Source organism: Mus caroli, chromosome 16 (genome assembly GCF_900094665.2).
Source record: "Mus caroli chromosome 16, CAROLI_EIJ_v1.1, whole genome shotgun sequence".
NCBI lineage: Eukaryota > Metazoa > Chordata > Mammalia > Rodentia > Muridae > Mus > Mus caroli.
In genome coordinates, this window is record NC_034585.1 from 33,553,270 (window position 1) to 33,574,419 (window position 21,150).

General features: G+C 44.0%; 1 protein-coding gene across 3 annotated transcripts in view; it reads right to left on the minus strand.

Annotated features, from left to right (window-relative positions):
- Window positions 1-21,150, minus strand: part of Casr (calcium sensing receptor) — a 72,802-nt gene that overhangs the window by 18,609 nt on the left and 33,043 nt on the right. For all 3 annotated transcript variants that reach the window (XM_029470777.1, XM_029470776.1, XM_021185270.1), the window contains exons 2-4: window positions 8,708-9,134; window positions 6,553-6,859; window positions 453-1,337 (exon numbers count right to left, since the gene is read on the minus strand). In XM_029470777.1, the coding sequence (XP_029326637.1) occupies window positions 453-1,337; window positions 6,553-6,859; window positions 8,708-8,892 (1,377 nt within the window). In that variant the 5' untranslated portion in view covers window positions 8,893-9,134. The remainder of the gene's footprint in view (window positions 1-452; window positions 1,338-6,552; window positions 6,860-8,707; window positions 9,135-21,150) is intronic.

Below are 21,150 nucleotides of genomic sequence, written 5' to 3' on the forward strand. Positions count from 1 at the left end.
CCAGGCGGGGGGGGGGGGGGGGGGGGGGGGGGGGGACTGGGTGGGGAGAGGAGGGGAGAAGGAGGAGGAGGAGAAGAAGGAAGAGGAGGAGAAGCAGCAGGAGGAGGAGAAGCAGGAGGAGGAAGAGAATGAAGGAGAAGAAGATGAGGAATGGCTAGTAGGCCTTTCTCTCTGGTTTCTGCTTCCTGGTTGGCCAAGAAGTGAATAGTTCTCTTATGCCACATACCATTACGGCTATGATGCCCTTCCCAAGCACATGGGACCAAATGTTCCATAGGCTAGACCTTTGGAAACCATGAGTCCAAATGAATCCTTTTTGAAGTTGGTCTCTCAGGTACTTTGGGGTCACCGTGCCACAAAAGCAAATAATGTAGTCATCATGTTTCTTTTCTGCGCCACCCCAATTCTGCTTTAAAACACACAGAAAACTACTAGCTAAGTGAGAGACTTACCTGCCAGGCCTCAACCTTCTTGATGTCTGCACAGGACCCGTTGGTGAAAAGCCCTCTTCCCGGTAAGCAGGTGTATATATCTTGCAGGGCGTGTGCAATGGAGTAGACGGCTAAGTACACGTTGTAGGATATCCGTAAATGTTCGTAGTCCATGTAAGGGGTCTCGACACTATTGATGTTTTCATCCCCTGTGCAGAGGGGTCGGAAGGCAGTGGAGCTATTGAGTAACCTGTTGCCGCCTTCCTCGTGACTTCTCACGAAGGTGTCCACAGGTAAAGGTCCTTTTGCGCCGTCTTGCAGGTGGCAATTAAATGTTTCTTCCCAAAACTCTTTGGCAAAACCATTGTGGACAGACTTCCTGGGATGGACTTTCTGTAGGAATTCTCGGAAGCCTGGAATCTGCCCAGCCTTCAGACCAAACCCAATGGTGCCCCCGACTACATGGAAGTACTCAGGCATAGCAATCAGGGAGGAACTGGCCCAGGCCTCGCTGGCCAGCCAGATCCTGCCTGTGATGTTACGGCGCACAATCTCCTTGATGAGGGGTTCTAGGTCTGGGCCGCTGGAGAAAACGACAATGACCTTGGCTGTAGAGTTCTGGATCACTTCCACCACCTGCTGGATCTCTTCCTCATCAGAGTACTGGGAGATGAGCTCGCTGAAGTCAATGCAGATATCCCTCTCCTCGGCTTCCTCTCGGAACTTCTCAATGCCAGGCCTGCCATAGTCGTCGTCGGCTGCAATTGTGCCCACCCAGTTCCAACGGAAATACTCGATAATGTCAGCCATCGCGGTGGCCTGGTGTTCGTCGTTGGGGATGGTGCGGAGGAAGGACTTGAACTGGTTCTTATTGCTGAGAAGCCTGCTAGAGGAGGCGTAGCTCACCTGGGAAAAACCAAGAACTCAGAATGAGTGAGTGAGAGTGTGGTGCTGGGCCAGTCTCAAGGATTAAAGTAATGTCACTTATCAAATGTGTTCAATGTGGGCAGGATGGAGGTGTTAGAACAATCAGGCACTTCCACTCCAACACAAACCCCCAAGCACCTATTAGTTTATTTGGCGAACTTCCTAATTCCTAGTGCGTGATTCTTAACGGCGATGCTCTCAAAACTGTGACTAGCAATAGACTTAACCCCTCTCGGAAAGTCTCAATGCCAGGCCTGCCATAGTCGTCATCACCTGCAATTGTGCTCACCCAGTTCCAAAGATAATGTCAGCCATCCTGCAGAGAGGGGAGGGGGAGGGGAGGAAGAGGGGAGGGGGAGGGGGAGAGGGAGAGGGAGTGTGCTTCTCTCTAAAGGAGTCTTGTGCCTTCCAGCTTCCTTTGAGGTAGCTCTTTGGTTATACTAGATCCATGTGCTCACTCGACGCATGTTTTGCCTGTTGGGCTCAGGTTCCAATATGAACGTTATAGCTTCCAGCTTTCTGTTATGGATGCTTTGACCATGATCCAATGTCTGGGAGAATCAACTTCCCTATAGTTATAAACTTTAGGCTCTTCCGAGGACTCCCAAGGAGGTTCCTCCTCCAACTCTGCTCATTTTATCTCTTCCCATTTCCCAACATTCCTCTTCTACCTTCCTTGCTCTTTAGATAAAACTAACACCAGTTACAGTATACTCCCAGAGCTGTTTAGCTTCTAGGCTCAGTTAAGTCGATCAAGCTTAGTAATGTAAAGCTTGTTTATCCCACAGTTCAATAGCAATAACGAACCTCACTAAATATCACCAGAAAAACACCTTTCTTTCTCCCGGCTTCTTCTCGGGGCTTCAACTACCACCTAAACCCCCTTTGTTTACTCAACTGCAGGTGATGACTAAGACTTGCCCAGACTCTGATGTGAGTCTCAGAGAGGCTTAAAGGGAGGCCTGGAGGAAGTTCGTTAAGAGAGGCCCCTTGGTATTGCAAACTTTATATGCCCCAATACAGGGGAATGCCAGGGCCAAGAAGCAGGAGTGGGTGGGTAGGGGAGCAGGGCGGAGGGAGGGTATAGGGAACTTTCGGGATAGCATTTGAAATGTATATAAAGAAAATATCTAATAAAAAAATAAATAAGAAAAGAAAAAAAAAATAGGTCCCCGCTCTGCACTGTAGGCAGCTCCACATTTGTGGCCATGGTTGTCCATCAAAGACAGATTTTTTTTGATGTTCAGAGATCACTGTTTACTCTGCAACATTAAAAAATATATATCACTGCACAGGAGATGGGCAATGGACTAGCTGACTAACACTAGCAGGATTCTCAGGCTCTCTTCTCCCCAGGATCCACTTAATGCCTGAAAGGGTCACAGAATCAATGCCCCTGTTTGGACCCCTGGGAGTCATCACAGCTCACCAGCTTGGGAGTCCCAAGGCATCAGAGCATTTCTTCTGATGAACAGACAGCTTTCCTCTTAATAGAGTCCTTCTGGGAACTGAAGTAGCATTTAACAGCCAGTGTTTTCTAGTTCCCTAAGGCACCCTGGACCTTCTTCAGAAAACAGGCCCAAGAGATCAACAGGGATGCTTTTCACACACTTCTTACTAATGGGAATAATTAGTTTCATTTGGGCAATCTTTTAAAATAAACATTTTCAGACAGGCACCTTTTTCATTGATTTAGAGTCTTAATATGAAAAATATCCAAGATACTGGGCTATGAAAGACTCAATCAGATTTGCAAAGGCAACCACTCTGCTAAGGGCTTTGATCTAGAGGCCATACTATGAAGGGACAACTTTTTTAAAATCTGAATAATCCCCTCCTGGTTCCATAGAAATTCAGGATCTAGGTGATTAAATGAAGTGACTTGTGTTACTAATTTTTGAGAATCTGTTTGGAGGTCCTAGCAGGGGAGCTCAGTTACTCCACTGACTGGCCTTCCTCTATTCGAGTGCGCGCACATGTGTGTGTGTGTGGGGAGGGGGGGTTGGGGGTCCTCCTTGACCATGTGAGCAGCTTCAGGAAGAATGTACCAGGAGTGGTCGGAGAGGAAGGGTACACCTGCCTAGCCAGCCAGAGCAGCTGAATCAATCCCCATGAGCAATGGGGTGACAGATGTCCTAGCCAGCTCCACGTTATTAATTTTTGAAAGTTTTGTTTGTAGATTAAAAAAAGAGAGAGAGAGAAAGAGGAAAGAAAGAAAGAAGGAAAGAAAGAAAGAAGGAAAGAAAGAAAGAAGGAAGGAGAGAAAGAAAGAAAGAAAGAAAGAAAGAAAGNAAAGAAAGAAAGAAAGAAAGAAAGAAAGAAAGAAAGAAAGAAAGAAAGAAAGAAAGAAAGAAAGGAAGGAAGGAAGGAAGGAAGGAAGGAAAGGGAAAGGGAAAAAGGGAAAGGGAAAAAGGGAAAGGGAAAGGGAAAGGGAAAGGGAAAGGGAAAGGGAAAAAGGAAAGGAAAGGAAGAAAAGGAAGGAAGGGAGAGAGAGAGAGAGAGAAAGAAAGAAGAAAGAAAAAGAAACTGACTTCAGAGTTAGGGATTTGCTCTGACATTTGACCATCATTGCTCACTTCTTTATTTACTTTTGAAAAATGAACCAAAAATGTTTATAAAAGGATATAAACTAAAACTCATAACTCATACTATCTCTCGTGGATAATATTCTCTTAATGTACTTAATATTTGACCTGTTTTCAAAAGACAACCTATAAAGTCAAGCAAATGTCACTCAGTGTCCTCCCCAAACAAAAAGCCTATAAAACCATATCAAACTTTCCTTGACAGAGGGGAAAACAACATGGAAAATTCAGACCACCATCTGGCCAGTTTCTTCCAGCTTGTCTTTTTGTTACACCCACTTGGTGGCACGACGGACATATAAGTAACATCCCTGGGCTTGTGACCCTACGAACAGAGCAGTGTTTTCTAGCCCTGCAGTGCAATCCACTGGGGAAGGATCAAAGTTCCAAATAGGCTGCATCCTAGCCTGTTAGGTCATGAGCTCTGCTGGGTTGACCCCAGCAGCTCCCTCAGTGATTCTAAGTTCTAATAGAAAAGAACTCCTGCTCAAGATTCACTAATAATCATCACCTGCATCCTGGTCATTCTCATTATCCTCTTCTTCATCAGTTCTATAACTTTGTTGTTGTTGTTGTTGTTGTTGTTGTTTTGTTTTGTTTTTGAGACAGTGTTTCTCTATGTGATTAGTGTGCTGCAAGTTTAAATCTGGCGGGCAGACTCTGCAGCATTATTTTAAATGCATCATGAAGGTAAGTTGAGGCAGAGTATCACTTTGTAGCCCGCCCATGCTGTAGAGCAGTCTGATCACAAAATCACAGAGCTCCACCTGCAGGGATTAAAGGTGTGAGTTCCACCACACCCAGGCAGCTGCAGCCTCCTTACCACTTTGATCAATCATACCCTTCTTATCTTCTAGCCATGCAGAAGTGAAGCTCTCCCCTCCTGTTCTTTACCTGTTGTCATTTCCTTCCTCTACCACTGGGCTGACGACTCATCTTCACAGTGCTTTTAAAATACTGTTTCACAGGCTACCAGATTTAAACATGCCTAGCACATTGACTAATGCTGACTGGCTCAGAGCATTTTGGTACAAACATGACAAAGCCACGGCTTTCCTGTGTGGAACATCTTTACTTCCAGGAAGTATAAGACAAGAATGCCTCTGTTGTTACGAGTCTGTAAAGGATTAAGGCTCTCAGCAAAGAAGCAGACCTTTTGCAACAAGAGAAATGGAAATTTATTGATATGAATTTATGAATATTGTTTTGAATATTAAACACTGAAAAAAATTTGAACTCTGGTCCTTAATTTAATTTACAATTGAAGGCCATATCACAGCCAAACTGATTCTATCTATTTTCTTGTTTTGTTCGAGACAGGGTTTCTCTGTATAGTCCTGGCTGTCCTGGAACTCACTTTGTGGACCAGGCTGGCCTCGAACTCAGAAATCCGCCTGCCTCTGCCTCCCAAGTGCTGGGATTAAAAACGTGCGCCACCACACCCGGCTTCTATCTATTTTCTTATCCAGAGACGTTTAAGCTACTTGCAATGTTCGCTGTGACAAAGTGATGTAATAGACCTGTAGTTATTAATCCAAAGAAAGGTCGACTTGATAGGCCATAGTGCTAACGGAAGAAATCAGGCAATAAAATGGCATTTAGAGTTTGGTGTGGGAGAAGTGGAATACAACGTTGAACCAATGCTTATAAAAGAATTGCTCTGGTCATTGATTAGTATTTGAAGATGCACCCACCTCCCGCCTAGGCTGAGCTCCTGCAGGATGGAGACTGTTCATATACACTCTGTCAGTATTTGTTGGGGGATATTAAGGTATGCTCCATTGCAGACACAGTGATTAAACGCCTCTAGTATGGGGAAGCAGGCTTTATTTCCCCCTGAATGAAAGCTGAAAATAGGGAAAAAGAGACTTTGAGGAAAAAGAATACGGGGCCGATATTTTTGATTTGATTTTGATTTGAGACTTACATCATAGGATCTTACTTCTTTTGGTAAAAATAGAAGGCCAGCTGCTAAAGGAGTGAATGGGAAATAACAGTGAGAAAAAAGGTGGAGTTATATATGCTTGAGTTAGTTTGAAAAGAATATTGGAAGCCGGGCGTGGTGGTGCACACCTTTAATCCCAGCACTCAGGAGGCAGAGGCAGGCGAATTTCTGAATTCGAGGCCAGCCTGGTCTACAAAGTAAGTTCCAGGACAACCAGGGCTACACAGAGAAACCCTGTCTCGAAAAAAACAAAAAACAAAACAAACAAACAAACAAAAAGAATATTGGAAGAACAGTGACGGTCTCATTGGCATAAAGGTCGCAGAGACCCCAAGTGCTCCTGATCCAGTGCCCGATTACTTCTGTGTCTGTGGAGACCTCAGAGGATGCTGCTAGCGTGCAACTCCTCAAGCCTGCTTCTCCTGCTCCCTGAGTCTGTTGCTCATCTAAGGAGATGTCACTTGGGTGGAGGATAGCTCAGAGGTCAGAGAACCTGAGATCGGTTCCCAGGACCTATGCTGGGTGGCTCACAACCACATGCAACTCCAGCTCCAGGAGATCTGACACCTCTGGCCTCTGAAGGCATCTGCACTTGTGCACATACTTAAACACACACATAACTTAAAGTAATAAAAATAAGTCTTAGGAAGGAAGGTAGCATTACCTGGGGGATATAGAAAAGTCCCAGCAGGTTGGCTACCGCTGTGGAGACACCAGAGCCGGTTGCTCCCACCACTGCGATGGTTGAAGGGATGTGCTCGGAGCAGTTGCAGAACTCATCCAGGTTCAGAGAATCGATTTTGTTCTGGGCAACAAAACTCAAGGTGGCCTCCAGAGCCTTGGAGACGGTGTTACAGGTGTCGAATATCCTATATCCCAGCGTCATGTTGGGGAGAAGGGCGGGGCTGCTGTTTATCTCCTCTATGGCAAAGATCATGGCTTGTAACCATCGGAATCCACGGAAGTTATACCTGGAAGACAGACATGGACTCAGTGGAAGACCCTGTTGGAGTGAAGACTGTCAGAGCTGGACTTGAATCTTGACTCTATTACCCTTCTGATGTACCCTTTGAGGTTCAAGGTCCTCCATGTAAATACAGGAAAACACTTTCCTATTAGGCTGCCTTTAAACATGTCAGGAGATAGGTAAAAATTCTCAGCATAGTGCATTCCTTTGAATTAGGGAACAATAATAAAATGACTGTTATTGGTAATTAGTTGAATAATTTATTGCTGCATTCTCTAGCATAAACTTTGCAGTAGCTGGTGTGAGGGTGTGAAGGTGTGAACTGAAGGCTTGGCTAGGTGCGGTGATACATGCCTGTGTCATATATAATTATCAGGCTGGAGTGGGAAAGTTGTGAGTTTGAGGCCAGTTCTGGGCTACATAGCAAGTCTCCCACCGCTCCCCCCCCACAAAAGCACCAGGGGACTGTAAATAGATGAGGATATTAATATATGGGAACCTAAAAATAACCTCAGATTTGCAGATTTGTCACAAATTTAGATTGTGACATTCCTGGAGGTTAAAGCAGAAAGTGAGATGACCCTTTTGTAGATAAGAATTAGGTATTAAAAGAACTGCAAACAGAAGGGGTAGGAGATGCCCTAAGAATTCTATGTGTTGGGCTAATTTATAATTTTTGCTTTAAAAATATGACCATTGCTGCTTTTAAAAGAACATTATTTTAAGTAAAAATGAAAAAAAATCAAATAAAATCAATAGTGTCAGTTTTCTTACTGGCTTGGGATGGTGAAGGCTGGATAAATGTGCTGACTCAGCAAATAGGGGTCCAGCAGAAAAGCCATCAAGAGAGGCTGGCTCCTCCTCCTCTGAGTTGTGGGCCCAACTCAGACTTAGCGACAGGAGGGGAAATCTGTTCCATTGTATTCTACTGTCTAGTCAGGTTTCCAAAACTCTTAGTCTAACCTTGGATGTAAAAATTTCCATATCACTTTATGTTTCTTTCAACATATAGTTGCTTCAAACTTGTAAGATTATTGGGAGATACTAGATTATTTTTAAAATATTCATTAAATGTTATTTTTATTTAAAAAATAAAAACACTGCTCAACTGGTTCTGCTCTCATTAACACATTTTCGGGGCAAGCATTTTGTTCATTCACAAGGCTATTCCATAAGGAGCAACATGGGCAGCACTTGTCAACATGGGCCATATGAAGATATGGTCAACTTGGATGCAGTCTTACACTTAGTTTTTTTCCATATTCATGAGAAAAATGTCTCTGGCTGTCCTTACGAACAGAAATCTAGTTTTGTTGGGATAATGTTGACCTTCACTTTCCAGCTATCATGAAGCTCAAGGTGAAGTCTGGGTCCCTTCTAGAAGCTTTGGGGTGCAGAGGGAAAGTGACACTCTCAGAGAAGCAGAGTCATATGTAATATGAGCTCATGGCCTCTGAGCTTCTCCTATCTAAGTGAGGTGACACTCTGCTGACCACATCCTGTTATGGAGCTGTCTGTGTCTCGATGCCACGTTCTAAAGGGGTCACGATCAAGAAGGTAGCTCCAGGTGGGGGCAAGCAGAATGGTGAGAGGTTTAAAAGTCACACAGGAGAGGGCTCTGGCTACAAAAGTACTGGCCCTTGACAGACCTGGTGTTTTCTATACCCTTGGGGTTTTGCTTTTCGGGAAAAGCATTCTTTAAGGAAAGAAAAGGAGGGATCAATAAACCTTAGCATGATAACCAGTGGTTTTGAAAAGGAGAGAGATGGTTTTTAATGTTCCTTTGGGTCCCATGCAGCTTTTTCTATAACCATCCAAAGATGAAGATACCCTCAATTCAGCCTTTCCTTACCTAATGCACTCCACAGACTCTGGTCTTGACTTCAGATCTTGATCTTTGGCTGCTACTCCAAAATGGATAGGAAAGAGACCTCCTAGGATAATGTCTCCCTTCTTTTGGGCTCGCTGGTCAGGCCCATAGGCAGAGGAGTGCCAGGTGAGAGCCAAGAGGGCCAAACAGTAGCCAAACCATGCCATGGCTCTGCCTTCTCTCCAGGGGACAGTTAAAGGTGTTAGTGGTTTGGGGGCCCAAGAACTCCACACCCCTCGGTGTGGTTCACACCTTCTGATGGGGATACATGTCTACAGAGTGGTTAATGACAGAAGAGAAGTGATGGCCTTTGTGTGTCCATTTCTGCCTTCTCCATTGCAGAGGTGTAGGATGGTTGGTCCTTGAGTCCTGAGAAGCGACATCATGTAGAGACTGCCCGAGATGTTTTCTAAAAGAGACAAAGTAGATTCAGCTAAACCTATATTCCATTATAGTACAATGACAGGGGTAGCTCGGAGTTTCCATTTAGAGGGGCTCAGGGGTGACAGATTGGGGAGCATGGCTTAGAATCACAATTTTACAGCACCACATGTAAGATACGGAAAACTTCAGTTGCCCATATTGCAGAAGGACCGTATCCAATTCCGAGAGGCAACGTTCTAAAGAGGCCATCAACATGCACAGCTTGCTCTGTGGCTGCTGCCTGTAAACCAGTCATCGAGTGAACGGTGGGTGGAAATGTCCCAGAAGTAGCTGCTCCTTCAGTTACAATACCAATGGTGCAGGTTGGCTTGTACGGGTACAGCTTCTTTACTACACAAGTCTATGCAGGCTCTCCCTGGGAGCTCTCAAGTGCTTCATTCTGAGAACCAGGGTAGTGTCACCAAGTTAGGCTGCAATGTGTGGTTACAGAGGAGTAGCAGAAATCAAGATGATTAAACAGTGGGCATTTCCCCACGTGAACTGATTTTTCCAGATCAGCAGTGAGCAAGGGGATTACAGGGAGTGTCATAGGTAATAGTGCTCACATTTATCATGTATATTCCTGGAATGCTGTTATAGATATCCAATGTGCTTCCCATCTATTGGATGGTCCTTCATTTGTTTCTCATAATAAGTTTATAAGTTGACAGTACTGCCTTTTTAAGATAGATGAGTGTAAGGTATTGGCAGGACATATGCAAGTAAATAACTGAGTACTTCCATGTCAAAAAAAAAAAAAAAAACAATGGTGCTTTATTTACCCATATGCTCCTATAGCAAACACAGAACAAATTTCATTTAAGTTTAAATCTGACTTCGAACCAAGCAAAAATGTCAGAAAAGATCATCCATTCTTCATTTATTTTGATAGCCCCGTCCCCTTTTAGTGAAGGTCTGTATTTCCAGTTTGTAATATAACGGTTTACAAGGCTTTTATGAACATTAAGATGAATGTAGCACCTTAAATGGTGGGTTGCAACATAGTAGAACTTGCAATGAAATGTGAGGGATCCTGGAAATTTTGACAAGGGCCAGCAAGATGGCTCTTTGAGTAAAAGTGCTTGCTACACAAGCTGATGACCTGGGGATCTGAGTTCAGTTACTGAAAGGGGAGGCTGGACTCTTAAATGTTGTCCTTTGATCTTAATATGTGCACAGTGGCAAACACTACCCCTCTGAGCCCCCCCCCATACAGTTTTAAAAGGAGAAAATGGCAACATTAAAGATTTTCTGAAGAAGCATCGACTACACATTAATTCTAAATCAAATGCACGATGAATCTGAGGTGCTCCTGGCAGTGCTTAGCCGGTTTCTGCCTCATGTGATTTTACCACCACCTTGCTTCTGAGCACACATGTACTTTGGCACTAACCTGCCATCCCACTGGGTGACAAACTGATGTTTCCGGAAATGCCTTAGCTTGGGATTCTAGACAGTTGTGGGTATGAACTGTGGTGTTTTATTGAACACACAAAGTTTTCTGCTCTTAAACAACCATAATGGCTTAGTTACAGATAGCAGACATTTTCTATTTCCCTATTGCCATCTGTTGGCCTGTGTTGAAACATTGTATTTTCAGATTGTATTCTGTCAGAAGGTTTGTTTTTAAACTTTGTCATTTGAGTTGCTGATTTGAATGCTTTGAAAAAGTGAAAACCATTCAATTGATTTTGGCTTGGGTGGGATTGGGGCAGATTTTCAAGAATTTCTGAGATGTTTCTGATCATACTTCTGCCATTTTGTACTACATATTTATATGAAGTGGCATGTTTAGCATTGACATTTACAAATCCAACATCAATGAACTCCCGACAATGTTGAAGATGAAGCATAATTTTTAGCTGAGATTGATTTATGTAAACATAAACAAGTACATTCAAATCAGTATGCAAATTTGCTGTTGTCTTTAGTAAATGTTAAAATTATATGTATATTAAATGTCCTATAGTGGTTTTTTTTTTTTTACCTTTTTTTCTTTTTTTAAATTACAGGGTCTTTCTGTAGGCCTAGCTGGTCTGAAGCTTTCTATGTAGACCAGGCTAGCCTCAAACTCTCAGAGATCTGCCTACCTCTACTCCAAGTGCTAGGATCAAAGGTGTGCACTACTATGCCTGGCTCCTAATCAGCTTTAAATTGTCAACTTGACATAGCCTAGAATTATTTGAGGAAAAAAAAAGCCTTGCTTTAGAAATTGGCTATATAAGGTCTTCCTGTGGGCATATCTTTGAGAGACTGTCTTTTATTGATGAAAACGGACTGGCCCAGCCCCCTGTGAATGGTACAGTTCCTAGGTTGGTGGTTCTGGGCTGTACAGGAAAGTCAGCTAATTATGGGCCTGTAAGGGAACTGGTATGCAGCACCCTTCCTGGTTTCTGTTCCAGGTTCCTGGCCTTGAGCTCCCTCACTGAAGGACTTTGACCTTCAAGTGTAAGATGAAATAAACCCTTTCTTCTTTTAAGTCTCTGTCTCTGTCTGTCTCTGTCTCCCTCCTTCCCTCCCTCTTTCTTTCAAGACAGGGTCTTACTGTATAGCTCTGGCTGTCTGGAACTTACTCTGTAGACCATGCTGGCCTCAAACTCAAAGATCACCTGCCTCTTGCTGAGTGCTGGGACTAAAGACATGTGCTACCACAACCTGCCTCTCTAAGCTGCTTTTAGTCAGATTTTTCTTTAAAGTCACAGCAACAGAATGAAGCAAAAACAGTAAATAATTGCTTTAGATACCCTCCTTTCCGATTCATTATCAGTAAAGATTTTATTTGTGTGACTATTTTATATGTCCATATATCTAAGGCCATATCAATTTTCTTTTTCAGAAAAGAGTGGGGACGAGTGAGGATTCTGGTAAATTCTGGACCAACCACTGGCTCTTGGGGAAGCCTTTCTGCTGTAAGCTCATCAGCCTGCTAAGACGCCTGGGCTGTGTTCATCCCAGACCCCACATCCAGAGACCTCCTGGGAATACTGATTGCTTTTCTATGTTGGCTCCATAACATCTTTCTCAAGTTCAGGTTAGGGCCAAGGACTGCGCTGTCAGCTGGATATCTTCATCTATGCTACATCTTAACAAGCCCTAAACGCCCCTCCCTCCAAAACTTGCTCCTCCCTGATTGTTTCCTATTACAGAAAATTATTTGGGACCCACCACGAAACAAGCTTTTTCCTTGCCCCTCTCACCATCAGGATCACTGTAGAGTCTTCTTCCTAAGTCTCCCGGGACTCCCGGGAGTCCACCCAATTCTCCCTATTTTCAAGGACATCTAAAGTCTTTTTTTTTTTTTTTAACCTGAACTTACACATTTCTTCCTGACTTGCCTTGCCACCGTAAGGGAATCTTTAGTTTCATTGTTTACTTTCTTTAGCTTTTGAAACAGGTCTTGCTAGGTAGTTCAGATTGGCCTAGAACTTGCTATGTAGCCCAGGCTGTCCTTAAACTTGAGATTGTCCTGCCTCCCTCAGCCTCAAGGTTTCTAGGCATGTACCACCACTCTCAGACCCACTTTCAGTGTCAGCACTGCAGGCTTTCACAGTCAGCCCTGGCTTTGACTGTGTTTCTACAGTCCCAGTGTGGGACTCTGGGCGAGTTGCTGGATCTCTGTGAACCCAGTAATACTATGCATGGACACACAGCAGCACATGTAAACCTCTAGACATGGCTAGCTGTGACAAACCTCTTTCTTGGAAGTTTTTGTATTATCCAAGGTCACATACAGCCATGTTCATACAGGTACAGGATGGACTTTGAGCACAGTCTGTCAGTCCTTATACCCTGCTCGATACTTGTCTCCTCCCCCCTTCTCCCATTGGCTCCCTTTGTTCCCAGACAGTTTTCCTTCTGCTTCTGTGTCACTTGCACATACATGATTTTATGTGTGCCTTAATATGTGTATGTCCAACTGCACCCATTTCCCCGCCAATGACATAACTTCACTCTTCGTTCCTTTAAAAAGATTTTAAAATTTTAAGTTGATGAGAATGAGCATGTCTGTGAATGTATGTGTTGTTTGTGTGATTGTGTGTGTGTGTGTAAGTGTATGTGGTGTGTGTATATGTGGTGTGTGTTTGTGTGTGTATATGTGGTGTGTGTTTGTGTGAGTGTATGTGTGTGTGTGTTTGTGTGAGTGTATGTGGTGTGTGTAGGTTTATGTGAGTATATGTGGTATCTATGTCTGTGTGTATGTGTATATATGTGTGGTGTGTGAAAGTATGTGGTGCGTATGTGTGTGCATGTGAGTATATGTGGTGTGTATGTGTGTTTGTGTGAGTATCCATGTGCAAATGCGTGCCCAGGAAGGCCAGAAATTGGACGTTGACTTCCCTGGAACTGAACAATAAGCAGTATGAGCTGCCCAGCTGGGGAGCTTGCCACTGAATCTCAGGTCCTCTGCAAGATCAGGAGGCACTCCAAACTGCTGCATCATCTCTCCAGCCCCCGACTTCATCCTTTTTGTGGCTGAAATAATTCCATTGTGTACACAAACCACATTTCTAAGTCCACCCCTTTGTAGTTGTACACTGAAGTTGTCTCCATGCCTTGGTCTTGTAGATACTACTGCAGTACTGATGTGCAGGTCTTTGTGTGATATGCTGATCTGGGGTCTTTGGGGTATATTCCTAGGAGTGGTAGAGCTGAGCCATATGGCAGAATTTTTATTTATTTATTTATTTATTTATTTATTTATTTATTTATTTAGAGGAAACTTTACTCTGATTTCCATAGAGGTAGGACCATTTTGCAGTCCCACCCCCTCTACAAAGGCCCAGCCTTCACATCCTGACTGATACTTGTTCCTTGTTTTCTTGATGCCTGATGTACTGACTGGAATGAGGTAGGCTTTCAATTTAGTTTTTATATGTACTTCTCTGATGGCTAGCGCTGTTGACAAATAATTATATGCTCATTGGCTATTTGTATTTCATCTTTTGAGAACTCTCAGTCCACCTCATTAGCCTGTTTATTAATTGTTTGGTGTTCAATATTTTGAGGTCTAGTTATTAATTCTTTTTTTTAACAATGATGTCAGAAGTATACAGCTTTTTCATCAATTTGTGCTGGCAAAACTGGATAGTCTGTACACAGAATGGATCTATATCAGTATTTCTCACTCTGTACAAAAATTGACTCCAAATGGATCAAAGACCTTAAGCTAAGACTTAATAGTCTAAAGCTGATAGAAGAAGAAGTTCAGAAAACACTGTTAGGCCCCTGGGCACAGAGAAGAACTTTGTGGCTGCAACTCCAGGCACTCTAGTCACACCACCAATAGGGCAATGGGATTTCTGCACAGCGAAGGAAATGGAGCAAAGAGGCAGCCTAGGGAACGGAGAAACCCTTCCTAGCTGTACCTCTGACTAGCTGCTTTCTAGACTGCTGGTGATTGCTTTGAACCCTGCCTTTAGTCCTACTGAAATTCCACTCCCAGGCCTCCTAAGAGACTCTGACAGTCATTTAGCCAGTTTCTCTTGACTTCACATGGGAAGAGAAATCAGAGACAATGAAATTCCATGAAATGAACTCCAGAAATGCCCAAAAACCCACGATCACTCGAGTGTTTGGACTCCAATCTTAGTTTTGGATATTTGGCTTCATCATTTGGACCTGCCATGTATGCTCTTCTATACAGTTTAATATAAAAGTGGACAGAGACCTGGTAGTATAAAGACAATAAGCACTTATATAATCATGCATAATTCTGTCCTTAGTCCAACGTCCATGGGTGGGAACAGTAGCTCCTGTATAGGAGCTTCAGCTCAATGGAAAGAAGGGAAAAATGAGCTGCCCCACAAAAAACTGACCTTTCTTTCTTCAGACTAAATCCAACCATAACTCAGGCCCTGTCCTTAGCACAATGTCTTAACCAGTAAATGCTAACTGTTTGTCAGATGAATACTTAGGAAGGGAAAGTGTTTGGAGAGAGACAGACACTTCTGTGCTGATGAGCTATTGTGTTAGCTCTTGCAAACTCCAGTCTCTTTTAAACTGGGTAATGATTTGGCAAAGGAGGTAACACCCAGTCACTTTGTAGGTGAGTAACAGGTCTCGGTATACGTGGCTCACTCAAGTGAAAAGGCTGGCGCTTGAATTAAGTATGCCTCAAGAACTCAGAATTTTAAGGAGTCCTGTGTCCTGAATTAGGTAGAAGTGAGAGCATTGTGACTGGCTGGAACCACTAAGAACTCTTAAGGTTTTCCAGTAACACATTAGCTCCTAAGGGAAGTTTATGAACTTCAATAATTCACTCAATAGAAAACTCACAGTGAGAAGTAACAGACTCTGGAAGACGTGGGGTCCGTTTGTAGCAGCAGTGAAGGCTGACAGCCTAATGTAGTCTCTGTGCAGCCCTTGTGGGTCATGACCAGTGACTGGTTTACTTTCAGAGCTGAGAATCATCCTAGGTCCTCTCCTCCAGCTCCTCTCGCATACAGACCCTCCTCTGCAATTCTGAACTCATCCATCCCGCTGTCTTCTCCTGCCTGCTGTGGTCCCTTAGTTAGACATCCCTCATCTTCCCTGCAAAGAGCATCCTTCTTTCCTCTCTAGCCCTTGCTCTCATAGCTAGGCATGACAATGAGGGCAGAACCAAGTCCATCCACTTAATCTTGGGTCTTCATGGTTGTGACTTTGGCTTATGTATGTCAGCTTGTAGCAGTGAGACTATAAAAGTGTGTGAATAATCGCTAACAACACTTTGTATTTTTAAAAGATTTATTTTATTTATGTGTACGGGCCTCTCTCTCTCTCTCTCTCTCTCTCTCTCTCTCTCTGTGTGTGTGTGTGTGTGTGGTGTTCCTGGGGAGGACACAAGAGGGCATCAGATCCCTTGGAGCAAGAATTATAAACAGCTGTGAGTTATCCTCCATAGCTTATAGGACCTAAACTCAGAGGAGTAAAAGCTCTTAACCACTGAGCCATCTGTTCAGCCCCAGGGTTCAGCTTTAATATTTGCATCTTGTATCTTCCCTTGTTTTTACCACAACAAATTCTGGAAAGTGGCTAAAATAAAGTCTACCCTGCTCTCCCCCTCATTTCTGATGCTGTGTGTTCATGCATTATGTTCCAGCCAACAAGATTTAGGGTGGAGGCCTGGGGGCTTTTAAGAAACCTGCTTAGGAGAGCCAGCCCCTCACCCCTGCTCTGCTGATCAGAGGTGTACTTGACAGCTGAGGCCCAGCTGGAATGCAGAGCAACATTCTAAGGAATGGTGGCTCTGTAGGGTAAAAATCCCTTGGATCAGAAACACACCCCTGAACTATCCCAACCTTCATGTGACAGAGAAGACATTCCCCACTGGTTTTAGCCAGGGTTTTTCTATATTATTTTCTTAACTAATTATTCCTAACAGTACCTGTCCTGAGTTACAGACTCATCTGTGATCCATGCACTAAGTTTATTCCATTTAAATCACATCAATCCTGTTTGCCTTCCTCCAAAAAGCACCACACACAAAGCCAATGCTAATATTTGTTCTGTTTTTTTCCCCCCTCTATCTGGCAGACACATATCGGAAGCAGCTGGTTCCCTGGTTAGAAGGTTCTCCCCATGATGAGGATGTCATGAGGGGTGTTTTAGAATAGACAGGTGATTTCTCCTTGAAGTTCTTATCCAAGAGATTTGAGAAGGAGATGTGAGCAGACATGGGGATGAACTGAGTCCTGGTTTTGAATGTCATGCAGCATCTTAGGGGCAGTGCCTGTCTCTTCTTCATTATTGTAGCCTACCACATCTGAAATGTAGTGGATAATACACACATATTTGTTAAAGGGTGACTGGTACAGACCAGGTCTGGTTGGGCAATTTGCAGAGGGAGTAGGGAAACAGTCACCGCACTTGACCTCAAGATTCCTGTGGGTGGGGCTTCTCCATGATCGCAGTTGCATCTATAGCATTGAACAAGGTACTGAATGAAGCTAAAGGGATACTTTAAAAAAAAAATCTATCAGTTGAACTTGCCTTTGTGCAAAAATATAAGAGATCCTTGTCTGATCTAAGATTCCCAGTTGAGATCAAGTTGCCAGAGGATAAGGACAGGCTAGTAATCGACATTTTGACTGAGTTTTCACCAAAGTAAAATCCTCCCTTATCTATCTTTGGCTTCGATGTTTGTAGTAACTGTTTAATTCCCCATTCAAATGATTCTGTCCACCTAGAGAAAGCTGAGGCACAGATCTTCCAGACACAGAGCCCATGTGTATTCAAGCTCAGAAACTATGATTTCTCAATTTCTGGGTGGTAGAAATAACATTTCTAGATTGCCCATGAAAGAAAACGGAACAGGAAATGTTCACAAAGCCAAATTGATTTCCAATGGAGGTCATCTGTCTTTGTAGGCTGAGCTCACCGATGTCTCTTTGGTTGATTGTACAGTAATCTTTGCCCCCTTTGTCAGACTGTGGGGTTTGAACCACTAGCGTGGAAAGGTGAGAAAGGCGTATGCTTTAACGAGGATGAACAGGGAAAAGTAATTGGGAGAGTTCGAGCAATGATCGGCAAACTCTGGCTCTGTACCTGGCTCTGGCTACAGCTTTCCTTATTCTCGATGTGGATGCATCCACAGTGAGGGGTTCTGTATAAATTTGTTGCCTACGTATTAGGGAAGGAGAGCCTATCTGTCATCATCCATGTGACCATCCCCCATCAACATGACTGTCCCCAGCCCTAGACCAGACTCCATTTCTTCTATTTCAAGGTGTGACATCTCTTGCCTTACAATGGAGGCCTCTTTCAGCACAAACTTCCGGTCACACTCTGCTGCCTCCCTCCAGTTGGGCTTGTCTGCTGGCCAGCTGCTCAGGCTCTGCTCTCCCCTCCTCTAAATCTCCCTGACAACAGGTGTGATTTTTGGAGAGCCCACGCCTCATTTAGCTCCGGTAATGGCTTAATTGAGTTGGAAAAAATGCAAGGACTGGAGCGTGATAAAAAACCAGCTGAGCTGGGGACTGGAGGGAGAGGAGGAGGGAGATGAATGACCAGGAGTGGGGAGGGACATCCCAGGACAAGGAGCACCATAGAGAGAACCAGAGGAAGCAAAGGAAGGAGAGGAGCAGGCCAGCATGCTGGCATGCATCCGCTCTGCTGTAGGAGCATTCTGACAGGCAGAGGTGGCTCAAGGTGCAGGGCTACATGAGTGACTGTTGCGTGCACAACCACACTTAGTGTGCCCAAAATACAAGTGCTATGTGTGGAGCTTGTGATGATGCTCTCAAGATGACAGGGAAAAAAAGAGCATTGGGAGGTGAGAGGTATGTAAATTCAAGACTAAAACATGACTCTCCTGAATTTTGAGAGTAGACAATGTAATGGGGACCGCTGCATGGAACCTGCTGATGACTAGTCTCCAGGGTGAATTACCCGGGGCACTGGTCAAGAGTTAGGAAGTCTTTTCTCCTGCCCTACTTCACTTCATGCCCAAGTGAGCTCTGCTGATGGCTGTGTACACACCCATGGGGTTAGTGAAATGGTTCATTTGAACTGCAGAGATACCCAAGAGGTGTCTTTATAAATATAACAGAGCTCCCAGTCTTACACAGAAATGCCTTTGTGGAATAGCATCATAGAATTGCCTTTCCAAACCACAGCGGTCCCTGACATAGTTGATGGCATAGTTCAGTCAGTTGTCCCAACACTTGCCACCTTCTAGGGTCCTGGGTAAAACAAGTTTAGGAACTGATATGCACTCTGCCACTGGGTAAATTTACCTCCAAAAGGCCCTGGCAGAAGAGATCACTACCTCTTGCACATAGACATTTACCTCCATCTACAATGCTGTAAAATGCAGTCTTGAAAAGGCTGACCTGGTAGAAAACCTAAGATCCCGGAATCTGAGATTCTCCTGGGCTCTCTGAACAAGTTTTGCATGAGATACACCTCCTCCCTTGGTGGGTCCTACATGTTCTGTGAAGCAGCTATGAGATCCCAAAGAGCAGCCCTGGAGGGAAGCGGGTGGGTGAATATCTCAGCATACTTTCCTGTCATTTCAAGGATAGGTTCCAGCTCCCATCTGCTTCCCAAGAGTGCCTCTGCTGCACTCAATAAGCCTGCACGAGGAGCCTTTCTTCTACACATCTGCACCTTGTGCAGGGCCCACATGGAGTGATGTCCTAGACAACTAGGTGTCTGAGGAAAGGAGAGAAAATCAGGAGGTGGACATAAAAGATGCTGCAGACCTAGTAAATTAAAAGTTACAACTTAAGCTAAATATTCCCCATGGTGGTCAGCTTTTAGACAGGATCCAGGTGGTATGTGCAGCAGACCCACTGTGGGCAATTTCAAGCTGCTAATGGTATACTACCAAACTGCAAAATTCCTGTGTATTGCATCATTAGATCTTAGGAAGTGCAGGATGAGGGGTATACAGAGGTCCTGGGTCCAGTTGGGCTTCATCTCGTGAATGCACACCCATGCAAGAGCCTTCAGAGATCTGGTGGATCACCCATGCAAGGATCTTCTGAAACCTGGTGGCTCTACCATACAAGGGCTTTCAGAGACTGGGCAGCTCATGGAATTACTAGGGTTGTTTTTGTTTTGTTTGTTTTTAATGGCCCAAAGTATTTTACAGGTACCATAAACCCCTTGGTTTCTCTTTGTTTTGCCTACTAAGAATTTGCAAATTGGCTCTATGACCCGGTTCTCATTCAGACAGAAATGGAAAGGTGCACTGTGGAGTTTACTATGATTCAAAACAACAAACAAAGAAACACCCAACCCAACCCAACACAACACAACACAACCCAAGACCACAACAAACCCAGTGATCCTTCCTGCTGTGTTAGACCCCCCATTTTCATACCTCATTAAATCTTTCCTTTTTATACACAGTGATAGAGACATAAACACAAGTCACTGTGCCAATCTGGAGTGTTGCCAAGGGCAATGAGAAGTATCATCAGGTGAAACCTGTGTGTTATTAACAGGCAGGGGACACAGGAGCCTTCTGGCCTCGGTGTCATTAAGCAGGCAGGGGCTACAGGAGCCACCCTGGCCTCATTAGCTGAAGGAACAGATTTAAGAAGACGATCTTGTCACATCGTCAATATAAGATGTAAAAGTTTACATGCAGAAGAGACACAGGCAGCTTATCTATCTTTCTGGGAACTGGCTTATCATGTCAAAAACCACAGTGGCCAAGGGCAATATTTGACAGTGTAGCATGTCTTAAAAATGCCGGTTTGGGTCTTAAAAGAAGTTCTCTTCTGTTGCAGCATAAAATCTACTCAGTATGGGATTACTTTCCATTTTAATTGGACTGCAGGTATACACTATTGGATTACGAATAATCAGAGATTACTAATCTCTGCCGCCTGTTTGTATTTCTTGGTTATTTTTATAATGAATCTACTGCCCTTAAGAAAGAGTTCTCTTGCTTCTTCCCAATAGAAGGCCACGAATCCTGAGCTGTAGATTCACCATACCTTGCTTCCCTCTCATCCAGTGCTACGAATACCTTTAAAGTCCCTCAAAAACATTCTAAGAAGAGTTTATTACTTCAAAGGGTGATAGAACTGCGCGATGAGCATTGATTGTTGCTTGTGAAGTTATGAGAAATAATGTGTATTACCTTTTGTGAGCTGCCAAGGCTTGGACCAATGGCCTTTTCTCTGCTAAATGCTCCACCAGCCTGTGTTACTTTTACACAGAAATGATATTCTGTAAAATGTTACTAAAGGACTGGCTATAGGGCTGGAGAGATGGCTCCGGGACTAAGAGTACCCTTCCAGAGGCCTTGAGTTTGGTTCCCAGCACCCATGATAGGTGGTTCATGAATACACATAGCTGCAGCTCCCTGGGATTCAACACCTTCTAGCCTCTGCAGGCACAGTCTTACACCCCACCCCACCCCATTAAAAATGGCTATATAAATGAACACAAATATCAACCTTGAAAAGCCAAAGGGGGCTGGTGAGATGGCTCAGTGGGTAAGAGCACCCGACTGCTCTTCCAAAGGTCCAGAGTTCAAATCCCAGCAACCACATGGTGGCTCACAA